Source organism: Fistularia commersonii, chromosome 26 (genome assembly GCF_037954325.1).
Source record: "Fistularia commersonii isolate RoL2024-O1a breed Wild chromosome 26, RoL_Fcom_v1.0, whole genome shotgun sequence".
Classification (NCBI taxonomy): Eukaryota; Metazoa; Chordata; class Actinopteri; order Syngnathiformes; family Fistulariidae; genus Fistularia; species Fistularia commersonii.
In genome coordinates this window covers 12,395,922-12,414,492 of record NC_141309.1, presented here as the reverse complement: position 1 = coordinate 12,414,492, position 18,571 = coordinate 12,395,922, and the positions used below count along the sequence as shown (strand labels likewise).

The window sequence follows — 18,571 nt, the reverse complement described above, 5'->3', positions numbered from 1 at the left end:
GGGTGGCGTTATAGCCTATTCAGTCATAATCCTCCGCTCATTTTCTGACTTGGCTCATCTCACACTTTGCTCTCCTTAATTATAAAAAGTGGGTTAAAACTATCTATAATGTGACTCCCCAAAATTGACACCATCCTATTTAACAACAAATATTAATTCACAAAAATATCCTGAATGATAGCGAATATTTTCTTTCTTTTTCGGCAGATGCTTTTCTTTACAAATATTCAATAGGCATTGCATTGTTGGGAGTGAATCCAAACATGTCATTTAAAGATTTTAGGGGCATTATGGCAAAGAAACAAACCCAGAGACCACATCAATTATTTTCCTGACAACAAACAGGCTAAAGCAGTCCCATGACTGCTCTGAAAAGGCGTGTTCTGAACCACCTCGATATATAAACTACTTCAGCATACAATACCAGCTGCAGGACCCCCTCCCCAGACAGAAACCGCAAATACCATCACTTTGCATAAAACCTGATTGCAGGAAATACAAAACGCAAGCAGATTCACTCACTGAAATTTTCACTTTGGGATCACATGTGAGTAAAAGAGATTCTCTTCTTTACTCTTGCTCTAGTTTTTGTCTCACTGTTGTATTATTGTTACTCAATGTGCATTACGCAATGGCAGCTAAAGAGATTAACATGCTCCTATTCTCTTCTGATGGTGACTGCTGGCAGTCCTGAAAGAACCCATTATTTGGCCAGCTCCAGAGTCCTATTTGAAGTTTTAAAGAGGGTTTTTGTGATCCCATAATACAAGGGGAATTATTAAGAAATATAAATGGTTGGGGTCAATTGGTCAGAAACCAATAGGCAAGTTGAAAAATGAATAAAGGCTCTGTCGGTAATGTATGATATGTTATTAAAACTTTGTCAGTGAGGCATAATTTTCAAAATTAAAAAAAACTGGGAGATTAGATATTACAAAAGCTGTTAAACAACATGTCATGTGTTCAACAGTCAACTGTCTAAAAGTAACTTTCTGTTGCTACATAACCCAGGTAAGAATTAAACAACAATGCTAATCGTACAACTAATTATGTTACTTTAGGATGGTATAATCATTAAACATGGCTATGAAATATGACATTTGTTTCTTTTAGGGGGCCAAATTGTTTTACTACATCATGTGTATATTGAATGACAAAAACCCTCAGTTGCTCTACTCTGTGTAGAAAGTGGTGTTTAAGATAAACTCAACTGCCCGCTGCTTCCTGCATGCAGAGATAACTCTGGAGCCCAATATTCTCCAGGCAGAATTTAACGTCCCTCATAACAGTAATGACGTTTTATTTCAGCAGTTCATCAAAATAACTTCCTTTTTCATGCATGCAAAACAAAATGTCACATGTTGTTGGTCTTGTCAAAGAGTTATGGGCTTGATAAAGGACCATAAACAAAAAAGCATTTTATGGACTTTTTTCATTGGTGGATCAATGCTGCATACTTTACCGTTGAATTAATTTGGAATCAGTTGAAGAAGTTAACAACCACTAACTCATGCACTCTGGTTTTGCAGTGTGTATCACCAGAGGTCATTCACGATGGACGCCATTCCCATCGCCACACCCTCTCAGTTTATCACAAACCCCATGAACAAACTCTGTATATCTAGATAGTAAAGAATTAATATCAAATATTTAAACTATTTTTATTCATTAATCCTCACAACTGAGGAAAATTAACCAACACTACCTCAAAAAAAAAAAAAAAAACAGGACAAGAATTACCTCAGTTTGAAATCCCAGATAGCCAATGATGGATTCAACTACTTTGGCAACCTCTCCTGCTGTCACAGCAGTGGATCTGACCTCTCCATTGGACATGTCGAGCCACTTATGGTTGCTGGTTTTAGGCTTCATCATAGCCTTCGTTCTTGCCTTCGCTGTGGGGGCCAATGATGTGGCCAACTCCTTTGGCACAGCAGTGGGCTCCGGGGTGGTCACCCTCAGGCAGGCCTGCTTCCTGGCCACCATCTTTGAGACAGTGGGCTCAGTGCTGCTGGGGGCCAAAGTCAGTGAGACCATTCGAAAGGGCATCATCGACATTCAGATGTACAACGGCTCTGAACATATCCTGATGGCTGGATCGATAAGTGCAATGTGTGGTAAGCACTCTGATTTGATGATGAATGATTTGGTTGGAGAAATACTCTTAACTTTCTTGAATGTTACAAGTAAATAATTTTATTTTATTTTATTTTATTTTATTTTATTTTATTTTATTTTATTTTATTTTATTATTTGTTTGTTTTATTTTATTATTATTATTATTGTTATTATTTCATTTTATTTTTTTTATTTTATTTTATTTTTTAAAGGCTCTGCAGCATGGCAGCTGGCTGCCTCATTCTTGAAGCTCCCAATTTCTGGAACTCACTGCATTGTTGGAGCCACAGTTGGGTTCTCCATGGTAGCAAGAGGTCACCATGGGGTCAGGTGGATGGAGCTTCTCCGTATTGGTAAGCCTTTTCTTTTTTTCTCCAAAATGCCTAATCCAAGAAACCAATGAAACCAAAACCTGTTTATTAAATCTTAAATATCTTTTGATATCCAAAGTGGCATCGTGGTTCCTCTCACCAGTGCTGTCTGGCATCATGTCAGGAATTTTCTTTTTCTTTGTTCGCAAGTTCATCCTTAACATGGTGAGTCATTACCTTTCCAGTAATGAGTGTTGTTGAGTTTAAATGGAACTGATGTCTAGGGTAGTTTGTTCTTTTGCTTTGATAGAGGTACTGTACATGTAGGTTAGTACAGAAATAATATTCAAAATTATATGAATATTCTAGAAAAATCTTCCCTCTTCCCTCTTCATCGAAATGCAGGTTCACCTGAATAGTTAATTTTACATGGAATTTCAAAAAACAATTCTATCAAAAAGTCCTCCATGATATGATTTGGATTTGACTGATCTACACTTGGTGATAAATGTTCCTTTAGGATATTGTTTATATGTGTAGCATTTCTTACATTAACCTAGGTCAAATTTACGATAAACAAAATAACACAGTGGGTTAAAATTCATACCTGCGCATATACATATACATATAACAAAAAAGTCATAATGGGATGTTACAGGGGTTATACAATTCAATGTGGATCGATGTGAAACATCTATACACACACACACACACACACACACACACACGCACACACACACACACACACACACACTTTCACCTTTTTTTTATTATGAAACGTTCACTAGTTTCAACCATTAAATATGTCAAAGGACAATGATACAGAGGGTAATAAGTGAAGTTGCAGTCACTTGTATTTTCTATATTTCAATACTGAGTTATTGTTATGCATAATATGTTTAACATTTGCCTCCGTCAGTCAAACAGAGGACAAGTGAAAAATGCATTATTTGAAACTGACACAGCAAAGTCATGTTAATTGTTGAGTTTGACCAGTGGGTGGCATCACAAGAAAGCCAGTATACTGTCAGTAAATTGATAGCAAGTGGAAATACTCCAGTTCAGTCAGTATATACCTTAGTTCTATGATTCAAAGAGCTTGTGCAAGCATATGCTTTAAATTTCTTACATTTCTTTCTTCTTCCTTCATTCCACTGCTTAACCTGAGAATGTGCTGACACAAACACATCACCCCCCTTTCTGCAGGCAGATCCTGTACCCAATGGCCTGAAAGCACTTCCTATCTTTTACGCCATCACGATGGGCTTCAACCTCTTCTCCATCATGTTTACCGGAGCGCCAAGTGAGTCCCTAGGTCCTCCTTTAGAACCTCACCTCAACAATGTAGGTGCTTCTTTACTCTTGTTTTGGTCACTTTTATGAATCAACACAAACCATCGCAGACTATCAAGGCATTCTCTCCAGTTACCAACAGGTTTTAAAGTACTCCCAGTATTCATGAATTCGTATTCAAATGTTAAAGAAATAGTATAAAGGTAAATTGCTTTTTGATTCAGGTTCCATGCGTTTTATTTTGTTTGCAGGCTTGAACTTATCAGGAACTCCTGGGCCCATTAATGTTTCACCTCATCACTCCTATGCAAGATACAACAAAATGCACTTCTCAAACTGATCCATACTCAAGAGTACAATTGCGTGTTTTTTTTCTCCTGCAAACACGTCGAAGGCAGCATTCAAAAAAATATGATATTCATGTACTTGCATCACAATGACGTTTTCTGCGTTCACGCTGTTCACAGAGCTGATAACCATGGCAACGTGGATGTGAACCATGTAACTCAAAGCTTATTATTATTAATAAGCTTAGAGTAAGTTATTAATAGACTAAATGAGAAAACACTATCATAGCTTGGAAAATGAAGCTGTCTTCAGAGACAACAGCAACAGCAGTTTAACTGCTCAGTGTGATGTTCAAAGATTGAGTGCACTAAACATATTATCACTGGACTGCAAGACTGCTCTCCATCTCACTCTCTGAATAAAGAAGAATATTCCCTCTGATAATCGCTGATATGTCAGTCACTAACACAATCTAAAAGTGAACAGAAAATGATCAGGCCTTTTTTGAAAATGAAAAGAGAAATGTCCAGATTAAATCAATTTGTATTCGTCTCTCTCCATCGGTGTACATATTGCTCTGTGATGTCCCTTGAGGAGCATTTCTGATGTTTCGCCAGCTTCTGTCAGATTTTAAGAGAAATCCATTTGAGCAGACTACTATATTATGCTTTATAAACATTCTTAGTTCTTTCCCTTAACTCTGTGTACATAGTACTGGGTTTTGACAGAGTGCCATGGTGGGGAACTCTAAGCATTTCACTGGGCTGTGCAATCCTCACAGCCCTGGTGGTGTGGTTCGCTGTCTGCCCAAGACTCAAGAGGAAAATCGAACGTGAGTTTAACAACAACAATATTCCTGTTTCCTTTATTCCCTGCAAAAACAGTGTAATGAAAGCATTGTAAGGTGGGGCAATTTGGAAGAAAAGGAACATCCCAACATTCAGAGGCTGATTTAAATACAAATATAAATAGCAAAAATGAAAAAGAAGAACACAAATAAATAGAATATGTCTTGAGGTTAAAAATGTATAATTTCTTTATTATTTCTAGACCGTGTCAAATTTTCAGGTTACAAGTTAGAGATAGGTTTCTCCAGGTTTAAGGCATGTGGTTAATATTTAAAGCTGATTTGTGGGATTTTCTTTTACGGTCAGTTAAAGGTACTGTGGAAAAAAAGCAATTGGCTAATGCATTTGCTTTTGTAATCACCAAAGCATCAAAATCATATGATTGTTTTAAAATGGGATTTTAAACAATCCCATCACACCTAGGTGACAATGACAATAATGCAACTACAACATCATTTATAAAAATCTGAATAAAAATATATTAATGACCATGCTTCTACCTTAGGAGAAACAGCTGCTGCTTCCTCTGAAATCCCTCTGATGGAGAAGAAATCCAGTCAACCCAAAGCAGAACACCCATCACTGGCCGCCAACCTTCCACTCCATAATCCTCCCGCTGACCGTGTGAGGGTTGATTTTAACCTTGGAGACTCACAAGAAGCCGACTTAGATATTGAAACCAAAGACATGGATATCAGTAATGGTGAGATTTTGTGTTGGAATCTCAATTATAGCATGATTCTCTAAATATCTGCCTCGAGGGTTATGCATTTGAACATTTTACAAGAAGACATTTCAAATATGCTCCCAGACAAAATGAGTCATTTCTTTTCACAGTGCTGAATAATGCAGTTGGCCCTATGATGATCACAGATCCTCATAGCGGACAGTTCCATACAGTCAACACAGACTCTGGGCTTTACAAAGACCTGCTACAGAGGCTTCACAAGGCCAAGGTTGGGGACCTTATTGGTGACAGTGACACAGAGGAGCGACCGATACGAAGAAACAACAGCTATACATCTTACACCAAGGCCATCTATGGCATTCACGAAGATCAGAAATACAAGGATATGGAAGGTGTACAGCAGAGATCACCTTCTATGATGAGGACGAACAGTTGTAACAGCCACAGCTCAGTTGGGACCAATGGAAGTTTGGTCCAGGGTGCTAGTGTGACACAGGAAGCTGTCTGGGACCCTCTTGTGGAGGAAGATGAGCTGGAGGTCGACCAACCGGCGGTTTCCTTGTTTTTCCAATTTCTCCAGATTCTCACCGCATGCTTTGGCTCATTTGCTCATGGAGGGAATGACGTCAGGTAAAATAGAGTCGCATCGAGAAGAACACAAAAGAAATTTGCGTTTCACCTTGTTCAAAGGATTTACATTGTTATTCTATTACAAGTAATGCAATCGGTCCACTGGTGGCTCTCTGGCTTCTGTATGAGAATGGCTCAGCGATGTCCAACGCACCCACACCAATCTGGCTGCTTCTCTACGGAGGAGTCGGAATCTGCCTGGGACTCTGGGTTTGGGGACGCAGGGTGATACAGACCATGGGCAAAGACCTCACTCCCATCACACCCTCTAGGTTTGGCACATTATTGTTATATCTTACACTGTGATGTCCTCCGATGATGACACTCTTCCTCTGTAGCGGATTCAGCATTGAGCTGGCTTCAGCAATGACCGTCGTTGTGGCATCTAACATCGGCCTTCCTGTCAGCACGACACACTGCAAGGTAATGCAATCTTGAAGTCTTAACTCAGGTGGTTAAATATAGAATTTGTTTATAACCCCTGTGTTATTTGCACTCAGGTGGGGTCCGTGGTAGCCGTGGGATGGCTGCGCTCCAGGAAATCAGTTGATTGGCATCTCTTCAGAAACATATTCATTGCTTGGTTTATTACGGTTCCTATTTCTGGCCTGATAAGTGCTTCCATCATGGCTCTTTTCGTACATTTTATGTCTTGAGAGTGATTCAGTCACTGTGTTATCATTTCATAATGATGACTACCGTTTCTCAAGATGTGGTCGAATATACTATAACCATAATTGGTCTGCATATGAGCAAATTATTTTTCAGTGCAACTTTTCGGCTAAGACAATGAGGATATAGCCACCAACAGTGTCACATCGACACTGTTATCCTGTAAAATCCCTGTGTGAATTGCAATAAAAGCATTACATTTAAAAAAAAGTAGTATTTTTTGACTGGTCTTAAGAGTGTAACGTATTCTCCAAAATCTTAATTTGGAATGACACACCACACTGACAAAACAAAGAGAAACCATACACACACATAGTTACTACAGCAGATAGCTGACAAGAAGCTATATTTCATAAACCAGCGCAGAGACAGAGGTAGCTGAGGTTGCATGTGGAAGCAGGGCTTAAATAGTGGAGAACTTCCAGCTAAAAGACGTGTCGCTGGATCTGTACCCGACTCCTCAAGAAACTCATGGCAAATTGTCATTGAGCAAGATGCAGAGCTCAGAATCACCACAGGCACTCCATCCGATTACCCGATAAGAAAACAGACAGGGCAGTAATAAAAATAATACAAATGCACATGCCCAGTATCATATTTGGAATAAAATGTTTGAATCTGGTAGGACCTGTTTAATCTTTTATTTCTACTGGTGATCAATCAGAGGCCACACTTATACATTCATGTTCTGTGCAGGCCTGTCACAAGTCCTGATTCATTCCCAAACCAATACAGAGAATGATCATCGTGTTATGGAAGGGAAGTAAAAAGAGAGGCAAAGATCACTCTCATGTGTGAAGGCTAAGGCTGAATATTTTTAATCTCAGGGGACCCCATTTCTCCCCCCAAAAAGATTAACAATATTGTGGAATCTGCATGTTCTCCCCATACCTGTGAGGGTTCTCTCTGGCTTTGTCCAATAGTCCAGACCATGCAATAGGTTAAGTCGGCCTCTAAATTGTCAATAGGTATAAATTTGGGGTTGTGGTCAAACATTTCTTTACGTGACTCAGTGATTGACAGCTCCAGGGTGAACCTCTCACCAGTTGTCAGCTATAATTTGACCCTCCAGGTGGCGCTGTTGTGTAAATATAAATTTCACAGCACGACTCCGTTGCAGAGCACGCTTTGAACTAAAGAAAAATAGAAAAATCGAAAATTCACATCTTGGGAAAAAATAAAAATAAAATTAGAAATAACTTAAATGTATTATCCTGACATGAATTTAAGTATCTACACGGATGAATACTATTTATTCACAAATTCAATATCAATATTTTCCTTCACAGAGCTAATCAAGCTGAGCTAGTAAATCAGCCAGACAACTTTCAGAAAAAAAGCAAGACGTATCTTGCGCTTGTAATTTTATTAAAAAAAAAAAAAAAATCTCACGTGACTTTTGAGAGCTGTCCTTTACCAAAACAGCGCTCTAATCTTTAGATCTAATCTTTTATATCTATTCGTGGTCCTAATTCCTTAAAAAGGATCATATCTAGCTTCTTCTTTGGAAAAGTACCACTCACGTTCCTGGGACCAATCTGCTCCGGGTACTGTGACACTGGATATCGATTTAAATTTCCATTTCTTGTTCAGTTAAACATTCTCCTCTTGAAAAACAACATTTAAAACCTTCATTGGAATATTCCATTTGAACTTTGTATTGTTAACTAACATTACTACATCAAATTAAACTCTGTAATTATTTTTTTTATCACTAGGAAGAAATCTCAGCTTCCGGGCGCGAGCCGCTGTTTACTTTGAAACAGAATACCGGAAGTTCCACTCGAATATGTTGGTAAACTTGACGCGTCGGCTGAATTTCAACAGCGAACCGTACAGGTGCGCCTGAAAACGATTGCGCGTAATTTGTTGGTACCGAGAGCTGCGGTGTTGCGAGACTGACGTAAGAGAGCGAGAACTGTGGGGTTTGCAGGCGTGCACGCACAGTCAACACACACGGACAGCCCCGCAACTGGCACACGCATCTACTTAAACACGGCGGACCAAACAAGCCGCTGTTAGTCAGTGGCGAATCCACGACAACGAGGGTTTTTTTTTCTGCATCGGTTCTGCAGTGTGCGAACGTGGATGCCACTTTCCTGACATAGGGGGTGGAAACGGAGAGATCGGAGATATGAGCAGACATCGATCTTCAAAGATTTTGCACCTCATTTAAAAAAAAATGAAAAAAATTCTTTTATTTTCGCTGGAGACAGTAAAATCCAGCCTCCGCCTGACAGATGTGTGGCACCACAACCTACAGGTCTGTATCGTCAGTATCACTTCGCACATGATGTGATTGCTTCCAAAACATCCGGTACGAGCTTTTAAAATGATTAGTGTTTATTCAAAGCACCTTCACTGTGTTTATTTTATTTTATTTTTTATTTTTGTCAACAGTATGTGCAACACCTCTGATGGATTTTATGTCTGCCAGGGTTATGATAGCATCTAGGTGCTTTGTCTCACTGACGACCGTCTCACACTGATAACGGCGTTTTATATTTGTTTTTTTTTTTTCCCCATTGACTTTTGTAAAACAGAATAATCAAGTAATGCGGTTGTCCGGTAAGTGATGTTGAGAAATAATTGGATTTGTTCACCAGTGTGTGTGTGTCTTCCCTTTCTTTCCCAGTGAGAATCCTCTTCTGTTTTCCTGCTCCTGATCTGCTGTGGTTGGCTGTGGAGGGCTGAGACTGCAACAGTTAATCACCATCAACATCTGCCACTTCAAATAGAAGACACAGGAGAGGAGAGGCTGCTCACTGGGCTGATCAAAGCGACAGCGGCGACGATGACACTGTGGATGATGTCTACAGCAGAGCCGGTTGCTTGAAAGAAGCATGAGATAATTGGGGGCAAACACGCACCTTGCTGATGTAAGCTTTTTTTTTTCGTTTTCTGGACACGGCCTATAAACATGTTCCAGTGTGTCAGTTGACTGGCAGAGTTGCAGTGGTCATTCCGGCCCGGGACGTAATCCGATTGCCGAACAGCACGTACATCGGCGTGGTGATGGCTCGTCCAGGATCGGGTCTGCTGGTGCCAGGAAACGGGCTGGGGTACCTGCCGCAGAACCTGGCCAGGGTGGTTGTCTGGGAGTGGTTGAATGAACACGGACGCTGGAGGCCGTACAGCGCTGCCGTTTGCCACCATATCGAGAACATATTGAAGGGGGACGCACGGGGGACGGTGGTCCTGGGGCAAGTGGATGGCCAGCTCTCTCCCTACATCATCGACTTGCAGTCCATGCATCAGTTTCGCCAGGACACGGGTAAGAATCTGTCCGTTTACAGGGTGGCGCATTCAGTTGCTGGGAAAAAACAGACGCGGTCATAAACACAGCCATCGATACATTATGTAAACATAAAAACCCAAGTCATTCATTCGTGAGAGAATCATGCATCATTTTACAGTATTTCTGACTGGAACCCAATATGACATCGAGCCAACCTGGATGTGCTGACGTCACCAATCCTTCGTAACTTTTAGTGGAATAAATGAACGCCCACGTTGGGCTGTAGAGGAGCCACAGTTTGATTGGGGAGGATTCATTTCTTCATTTTTTTGTAAAATCACAAACCACACAGTTGCAATAATTAATTCATTCCCTTTATGTGGCTAGAAATACCATGACCTTGTTAGAGGTCACCGTGCTGGAGAGGTGGTCTCATCCAGACAACGGGCGCTGTGTGAAGCTCCTCTCTTTAAGTCAAGACAGATCTTATCAGCAGCGAGAAATGTAACAGTTGAGGACTTAAGGCGCAAGAGTCACGTTAAGATAATGTTCCCGGTTCTTGTCGGAAGTCTTCTTCACACTGCAAATGATAGAAGGAAAAAAAAAAAAAACGGCGAGTTTATATTTATATTTTGTCTGAATTTGTTTTTTCTTCATATTTTGTTTGAATTGCCAAAACGTGTTGTTTTTTTGGCTCTGTTCTCATGATAACAGCTCAGCCCATGTCACTTTCAGAGTAAAAGCCTCTCAGCGCAGCCTTTGTTTGGATTAGTGGAATTGTCTGCAGTTGTTTCAGTGTTTTGGACATCAGGAGCCAGGCTTTGAGAAATCTCAGCTCTTTTCCCTAATGTCTAATTCACAAAATTATACACGGCTTTAGTTTCAAATTGGGTGAAGTAGAGTATGCTGGATATTGCAAGATACACGCTAAATACTTTTTCCATTTAATTGAAGAACTGTCAAGAGTTCATCACTCACTTTCTCAAACGTTGGGTGATAGTGTTATGTAACGTCAGAATATCACATGGAATACATGAAGACCCACACGGTTTTATACAAGGGGAGCTTACTGTACACCGTTCGAGGTGTCATCTTGCAATTATTTATCAGCGTGTTCACAAATTAGGCTGTCTCTTATTCCTTCAAAATCACAGTGATACACTCCGCTGTGTTGCTTTAACCCATTAAGTACAAGGGATGCTCCAAATTGCAGGGTTCTGTCTGATGAAAAAGTAGAATTTGCATTTCTTTTTCAATCAGGGCTGAGAAATATAGGTCAGTGTTCATTGTAATCTGCATGCAAGGAAATTGATTCAGTGACCAATGAAATGAAAAGTTGAACCAAAGCAAAGTTTGACTTAAAATGGACCAATAAGTCAGTGGTTTAGTCTTGGGTAACTGGTTCTAGGTTGACTTGCATAAGACTGTGTCTGAGCCTTGAAGCTTTTAGGAGAATATTCATCACAAAAACTTCCCTGTTTTTGTTTTTATATATATATATTCATATATATTCCTTCCCTGTCCGTTGCTATGTAAATTTTCAAGTGATGACAGATACAATGAAATGCCAGATTTTGTAGTCATTCTCTGACTCAATAGAAACAAGGCCATCACCTTGGCAACCTCTAAGTGCAGCTGAACTGTTATCATCCGTTCAAAGAAAAGGAAGTGAATCAAATCTTAAGATATCCAAGGAGTGGAGAAATTGTTATCGGTTGTCAGGCAGAGCTATCTAGGATTTCACTACTTGAGAAGACAGAGCCTTGGTGGAAGTAGATACATGGTTCTTCTCTAGCTATTGATTGATCAGTAATTAGCCGTGTTCTTACAAAGCAATTGAATCTGAGTTTTTTCACAGAGCGGGACATTTGAGCAAATATTTGAGATCATTTGAGAAAATACCCCCAAAAAGGTTCAAGGACCGGATATTAGCGTCATGTTCACATCGCATGGTCTGCTTGTCTTGTTTTTGTTTCCTTTTTTTTTTCTGCTCTTTATGAAGATTGCAGTTTTGACATTCTGCCTATCAGAAAGACAGTATTTGCATCTGGTGGTTGTGTGTTTTTTTGTTTTTGTTTCTCCTCCTTTTATACAGTCAAACGTTCCACGAGCCCACACGTTTGGTGGGAGACTGGCTGGCTCGGAGATGAGCCACCAAGCCGTTTGTCAGCCATTACCGCGGCACCGGGGCTCGTCCTGACGTTTATCGCTCCTCATTGTGCTGTTCTGTTTGTTACCTTCCCCCTCGGCTGGGATAAACCTGTCACAGCCGGGCGTGACAGACAGTGGCCTGGACATGCATTGCCTTCTTCCATCTCTTGCAGCACGCCATTGTCAGGATACAAGAACCACAGTGAGCCTTGTCTAGTGCGTACCGTGATGCATCTGTTTCACATTGAATATTTGCTATATTTGTAACTCAGCAGGTCAGCCGCAATCGCTTGCACTGTTGCAGGTTTTAAGAATTGTTCCTGTAGGGAAACAGCGTTTTGTTACAGAGTCAGTGATCTTGGCAAAAGACGTTTTTGGTTTTTTTTTTGGCAAGGACTAAAAAGTTATTTAAGTGTCCCTAATATCCTCTGTGTTTGTGTGTATGATACTGTGTCCTTGCGTCTTTGATTCCCGTGTACCAGTTTGCTCACGTGTATGATGCTGCACTGAACCAATTGTGGTGGTTGTGTTCAGGTCGTCTCCCCTGCAGGCTTTGAAGGATTGCCCTGCTCTCCTGTGTGGGTTTGGGAGGTGCTCCTGTGGGTTGAAACCAGGCAGAGTTACTCCAACTAATGAGACAGCGGCTGTGGCTAATCTCCATGACTCCCCTTGAACACAGCATCATGACTACGGTGCATGCACCACAGATGATGCGGCCAGCCCCTCAGTCTGGAAAGCAGCCTAAAACATCTGTATTTAGTTGGCATTAAAAGCCCAGGCATAGAGTTCTCCTCCATGTAAGTCCTTGTGTAGAACTCCTGTGTTGGTGCAATCCCTCACAAAAGTGTGAGTTAAGACTTCGATATATATATATATATATACTGTATATAGCATGAAGAAATATCTGGCTGTAGACAAGTAGTGGCTTCCAGCCAAGGAGGATCGATCTGTTCTTCTCCCCAGAGGGGAGTTTGAACCTCTAAATATTGCTGTGGGCAGATCCCTTTTCACTTTACCCGCTCCAGTACCAAAACACATGGGTATCTGCCACTTCCATCACATACCAACTGTTGTGGCCCCTCAGATAGACAACGTGACCGTTGCATTTTCTTCTTGATACCGATGCTTTGAACATTTTTATATTCCGTGCTATGATGCAGAGCCAGAAGAAATATGGTTAGAGAAACCATTTTTCTTCTGACTCTGTGGACGTGTATCATCCACAATATATAATAGCAATCATTAGAGTCCAATGATTGCTATTATATATTGTGGATGATACAAGCACAAGTCTAAACATTTCTTAAATAATGACAGATTCTGTCAGTGCTGATCTATAAATGCAATGTAAAGATAGCAGTCAAAAGAAGAAAAACGGACAAATACATTTTACCTGATTTACAAGACAATAGGAACATATTATTGAGTGGATTGATAAATTCAGTGTAATTTTTAACTTCAGAGGTTTTGTTTCAGGAACATCTAATTTTCTCAAAAGTTAAAAGCTACTGCCAATAGTCTTTATATAATTATTTGCCTAAAACACTGTTTGTTCAAGATTTAACTTCTTCTATTACTCGTACACTGTACAGCACAGATTACTATAGTTGGTTTTTCTGTTGTTAATGACTAAACATGTCAGCGTGTTGATTTTGACCTCAAAGACAATATCCATTATAAATTATGCTAATAATAATACTGATATTTTATGTCAAATATAATGTATAGGGTGATGTTCTTTATATACTGGGGACTTAAGTTGATTCGGCTGAATCAATTAAATACCATCTGTGAAATCCCCCTGATAGCATTTAATTTACTATATGCATTGACACTGACGGTGAGGCAGGACATTTCAAAACATTAGACTGATGCAGAATTGTTGGCTTCATACCAGCTGTCACTGGATATCAGCAAAATATCAGAGAAAGAGTTGGGTGTTAATTTAGATGAAAATGAGCATCTTTTTGATGTCAAAATTGGATGTTGGTCAGAGTTTTGATATTACGGCCTCAATGACATCACAATTCACGGCGTTCTACAAAGATGTTCATATAGTTTACATATACTGCAGCTATATCAATACCCGGTATGGTAATATTGATCCATGAAAGATAATCTGGACGGACTAGTCTTAAATGCTGCCAAAGTAAAGAACATTTGAACTGATAGCTGTTACTTGTATTTCTTTCCCCATAAGTGAGCGCAAAATCAGTGGTGAAGCAGTTTGACCTCCAAGTCCTGCTTAGCATTTTAAGATGGTCCATGTGTGACTGCAGATATAAACCCCAGCAGTGGCTGTTAGCTGCTCTGGCGCAGAAGCAGAGCATTGTTTGTTTTGGTTGCACAGCCTTGAGAACCCTCTCTCTGTTTTTCTCTCTCCCTCCCACCTATTTTCACTGGGCAAAATGACCTCCCTGACTAATTATGGTGAAAAACAGCAGAGGACAAAGAAGAGATGCGGGTGCGCGCCCATCAGAAACACAGAAGCTGTTTTTGTTGTCTGGAAACTATGTGACTTGATGAGCATTTGTAATTATGGAATTTGTTGAAGAGGGAAATGCTTCAGGCGTTTCATTTATTTGTTCTTTTTTATATAAAAGTATAAAAGCCCGTGGATATTCCAACACAGCTGTAAAATAAAACAATGTACGTGAAAGAATGCCACATCCTGTATCTCTCCCTGACCTAAATCCCATTCACGTCAAGAAATGTTAGAACAAATTAATATTGGAGCCTCGGTAGAAGACTAATATGTTTACAAATGAAGTTCATGACACAATTATAAAATAAGAACAAAAACAAAAAAGTGTCACACATCCGTGCATTTTCTCAAAACTTGATAAAATAAATACCCACTTCATTAGTTAATAAATTCAGCATATTTGTGATATAACCTTTGTAGTATGCAATAATATAGCACCTTTTTCTATGTTGTGGTAATTTCTTCAAAGTGCCTTAGATAAAAACCCACTTTTTTGATTTATGTGAATATAATGGTGTGGTACATTAAAGTGGGCGCAAGACAAGTAATGTACACTTTTGAGTTCTGTTTTATTTAAGTGCAAAACAAAATGGATGTCTTTCTTACTACATTTTACACATATCATTCAGCTTAAATGTAAAATCCCATTGACATTATTATTGACTCCTGTATTAATCATGAAGTCATTTTTTGCAGGATTTAACTCCGTTGGAAATAATCGCATAATGGGGATTCATCAAAAAGCCTCAGGGTACATGACCCTCTCTGCTTGTTAAAAATAACGCCCGTTATATGTAGTTGATAACACAAAACACAAAAAAACATTTTTAATGAAATCCAGTGGGGTTTTTGTTTTGTTTTGTTTTTTTACAGTGAAGTGAATTTTCTTGTATTTCATCAAGTTATTGCATGATTTGCTGTCACAGGGTCTTTAGAAGAGAACAAAAGTGACTCCTTGCCAAGGCGTCACCGAGGTATCAAGGGTCCATTATAGCCCTGACCAGCTGGATGTCAGCAGGAAAAAAAAATGAGTGTTGCTCTGGACAGGGCGAGTTGGGGGCGGGGTTGCAGAGGTGAGGAGAGAAGAGGAAAAGAGGGAGAGGTATTTTCCTTATGGAAAATTACAGTGGGGGAGGAGATGTGTTTGCCATGGAAAGATCTACAGCTCCGTATGTTCCCCTTCTCAAAGGGTATATGATTTTGATGTCTTTCGGTGATTTGGTGAATATTCTGCATTTTGATTGTTTATCTTAGTCATTAAAAGGGTTTTTGACGAGCATTTTGGCAGCTTGCGATGTTCCAGCGACAGTTGTTGTGCACTATCGGGGACACCACAGCTGTGGATCATCAAGCATTTTGCATTTACGCACCGTGTCACTTTGACAAAGGGCCTTAAATCAATGCAGTGTGTGTGCAGGAAAGAATTTTTTTTTCATTAGAATCAAGTCTTGGGGGATTTGATCCTTGCACCACAAAGGAGAGAAAAACAGATTTTGTGTGTGTTTCCTTCTTTGTAATAATCAAACACTAACTCTAAGCAGGGCTGAAACATTTGGCTGATTCGAGGCGCGATAGAACCTATTGGGATTCTGGAAAATTCGTTCTCTGTAGTTCAACAGATGTAATCATGGTTGTGCAATATATTTCTTAAACACTTCTTTCATAAATGTCAAGCATCAAAGTTAGTCAGTTAGTGCAGTCAAACGCCCCTTTTGAGAGCGGCCTTTTTGTCAGGGTCATTGCACTTTCAGACGCTCTGTGCACATACTGATAAATGTTTGAACGATGGGCAACTTGTAGATGCATAACCTTACTATTTTGATATCCACGTAAAGTCGACGTCCACCTTTGTTCATCAAGTAAGCATGTTAAAATCTGAGGAGGTATATCTGTGTATGTGGAACAATAGTACTGAAAATGCCACTGCCGTTCAGTTAAGAAACTGGTTACAAAATATGATTTTTCAAGTAATTATTGGCTTTTATACCCCAAAGTGGCAGAACAGTATTAAAACCAGACATTTTGCCGCTCTCATGTTGAAGGACAGCATTTTCTGGTACCAAATTGGGTATCTTTGATGTTGAAAAGCATGTGGTCTAACATTTACAGAGAGCATCATTTGACTGAAACCAGAACCACCCTGACGCAACTGTAGCTGCCAGTGGCGGTAGTAAGCCAAACTCAGATCTGCCTTGATGTGTCGCGGTGAGGGCAGCAGTACAGCATGCGACCTTCTCTTTTGGTCTCTGCACTTTTAGTCATCTTATAAATGTAATTTCTGAGCTCACTTTTGTACAGAGGCTTCGTGACAGGCTTCTTAAGCCCAAATTAAAGCCCATGATACTTTTGGGAAAGCTATTTTTTGCCCAGAGAGCTAAGACAGCGCTCTGTGGCAATCTGTGGGTAACTTCACCATGTTGGCCCATGGAACAAAAGTAATAAATAAAAAACTAGTGCACGCATCACCATTGATCTTTATTCTAAGAATCAAGAATTACAATCCATATTAGCTTTCACAGACCAAATGGATGTTTTGTGTTGGGCTTTGACTCTTTGTCACTTTCATTTTAAGAAACTGCAGTACAGGTAGCTCTAAACTACAATATCTCTGAAATTATTTTTTTATTTTCCTCAAAACACTACATGTCATACTTCGATACAGATTAGAACAATAGGCATGCACTCTTTTAAAATAACCAAGTCAAAATGATCTACCAGCAATAAAAGTGATATATATATATATATATATATATATATATATATATATATATATATATATATTATGGGCATATTTGTACATATATATTATTAAACATATTTATATGTAATTATACAAATATACACACAAAGTATAATTAATATTGAAAATATGTATTGTTTACCTTGCATAACAGCTTGAGCATGTATGGCACGATACAATTGTGCACATTTTTGGCCTTTGCCTTGCTCTGATGACATTTTGCACTGAATGGGCTCAAGTCAAAGAGGTAGCCCAGCCTCAAACACGTCAGTCATGGTGGAACGGTATTCGGATCGAGATCTCGGATTGGCTCTATTTGATATGACAATAAAGTGCCCCGATTGCACAGTGGGGATGGATGATAGCCTAACAGCTATTTTTAATTTTTTTACGTGCGGTACAGTTTATTTTGAAAGGAAGGGCTCCGCAATCTACTCGCGTCGCCTTTGCAATCGACCAGTAGATCGGGATCGACGTGTTGGGCGCCCCGGGATTAGAAATAGGTTTAAACAGCACTTGTAGTGAACTGACTCCTTGAGATGTGAAAACATGAGCCTTTTGATTCTCCCGTCTTAAACACGTAAATAATGTAATTGTAGTGTAAGTATACAACAGGTCGTCACATGGAAATGCGGAGATCTCTTGTATAAATCGATAGCATTTACATGTTTGGATGAATTGGAACATACGCACATTGTTTTTAGACAATAGTGGTGGAAGGAAAGAGGTGCTCAGCGCCGCATACTGCATCAGAGTTTTTAGATAAACATGTGTCTGGAGCAACAGTGCTAAGAAACGCAAGAGGCAGGGGAGTAGAGAGAGGCTATCATGTAAAGCAAACACACCCAGTGTTAAAATCCCCATGGATGCGGAATCCTCAGCACAGCCTCACACGAGATGACGATCAGTGCGGAAACTTTGTCAACTTCCTGGACACTCATCGGAACATCTTCTCTCCTCTCTCTGGCACCGTCTAAAGTGCATCTAAATGATGCTTGTCTGTGAGCGGCAGTCCGGTGACTATCAGTGTCAGTAATACACCGATAGCTGATGCATTTTTTTTCGATGGTTGCTCTTTACAGAAAATCTTCCGACCTTCGCTGTCGGTC

General features: G+C 39.8%; 2 protein-coding genes across 4 annotated transcripts in view; both read left to right on the top strand.

The window, feature by feature from the left end:
* The first annotated feature begins 357 nt into the window (after nt 1-357).
* Nucleotides 358-7,019, top strand: slc20a1a (solute carrier family 20 member 1a). Its single transcript, XM_086173900.1, has 11 exons — nt 358-547; nt 1,530-2,117; nt 2,331-2,471; nt 2,569-2,654; nt 3,636-3,732; nt 4,723-4,842; nt 5,364-5,561; nt 5,696-6,176; nt 6,263-6,448; nt 6,515-6,599; nt 6,677-7,019. The coding sequence occupies exons 2-11, from the start codon at nt 1,766-1,768 to the stop codon at nt 6,830-6,832; spliced, it is 1,902 nt and encodes a 633-aa protein (XP_086030026.1). The 5' UTR covers nt 358-547; nt 1,530-1,765; the 3' UTR covers nt 6,833-7,019.
* A 1,633-nt stretch (nt 7,020-8,652) lies between these two features.
* The window catches only part of dtx1 (deltex 1, E3 ubiquitin ligase), a 48,246-nt gene continuing 38,327 nt past the window's right edge, over nt 8,653-18,571 (top strand). For 2 of the 3 annotated variants that reach the window (XM_086173662.1, XM_086173659.1), the window contains exons 1-2: nt 8,653-9,111; nt 9,484-10,122. In XM_086173662.1, coding sequence (XP_086029788.1) covers nt 9,864-10,122 — 259 coding nt within the window. In that variant the 5' untranslated portion in view covers nt 8,653-9,111; nt 9,484-9,863. Of the gene's footprint in view, nt 9,112-9,466; nt 10,123-18,571 lie in introns of those variants that run through there. The other variant, XM_086173660.1, reaches the window with a different exon arrangement.

Coding starts and splice junctions, on each gene's coding strand:
- slc20a1a (XM_086173900.1), top strand. CDS start 1,766: ATGATGGATTCAACTACTTTGGCAACCTCTCCTGCTGTCACAGCAGTG. Junction 2,118..2,330: donor ATCGATAAGTGCAATGTGTG/GTAAGCACTCTG, acceptor TATTTTTTAAAG/GCTCTGCAGCATGGCAGCTG. Junction 4,843..5,363: donor ACTCAAGAGGAAAATCGAAC/GTGAGTTTAACA, acceptor CTTCTACCTTAG/GAGAAACAGCTGCTGCTTCC.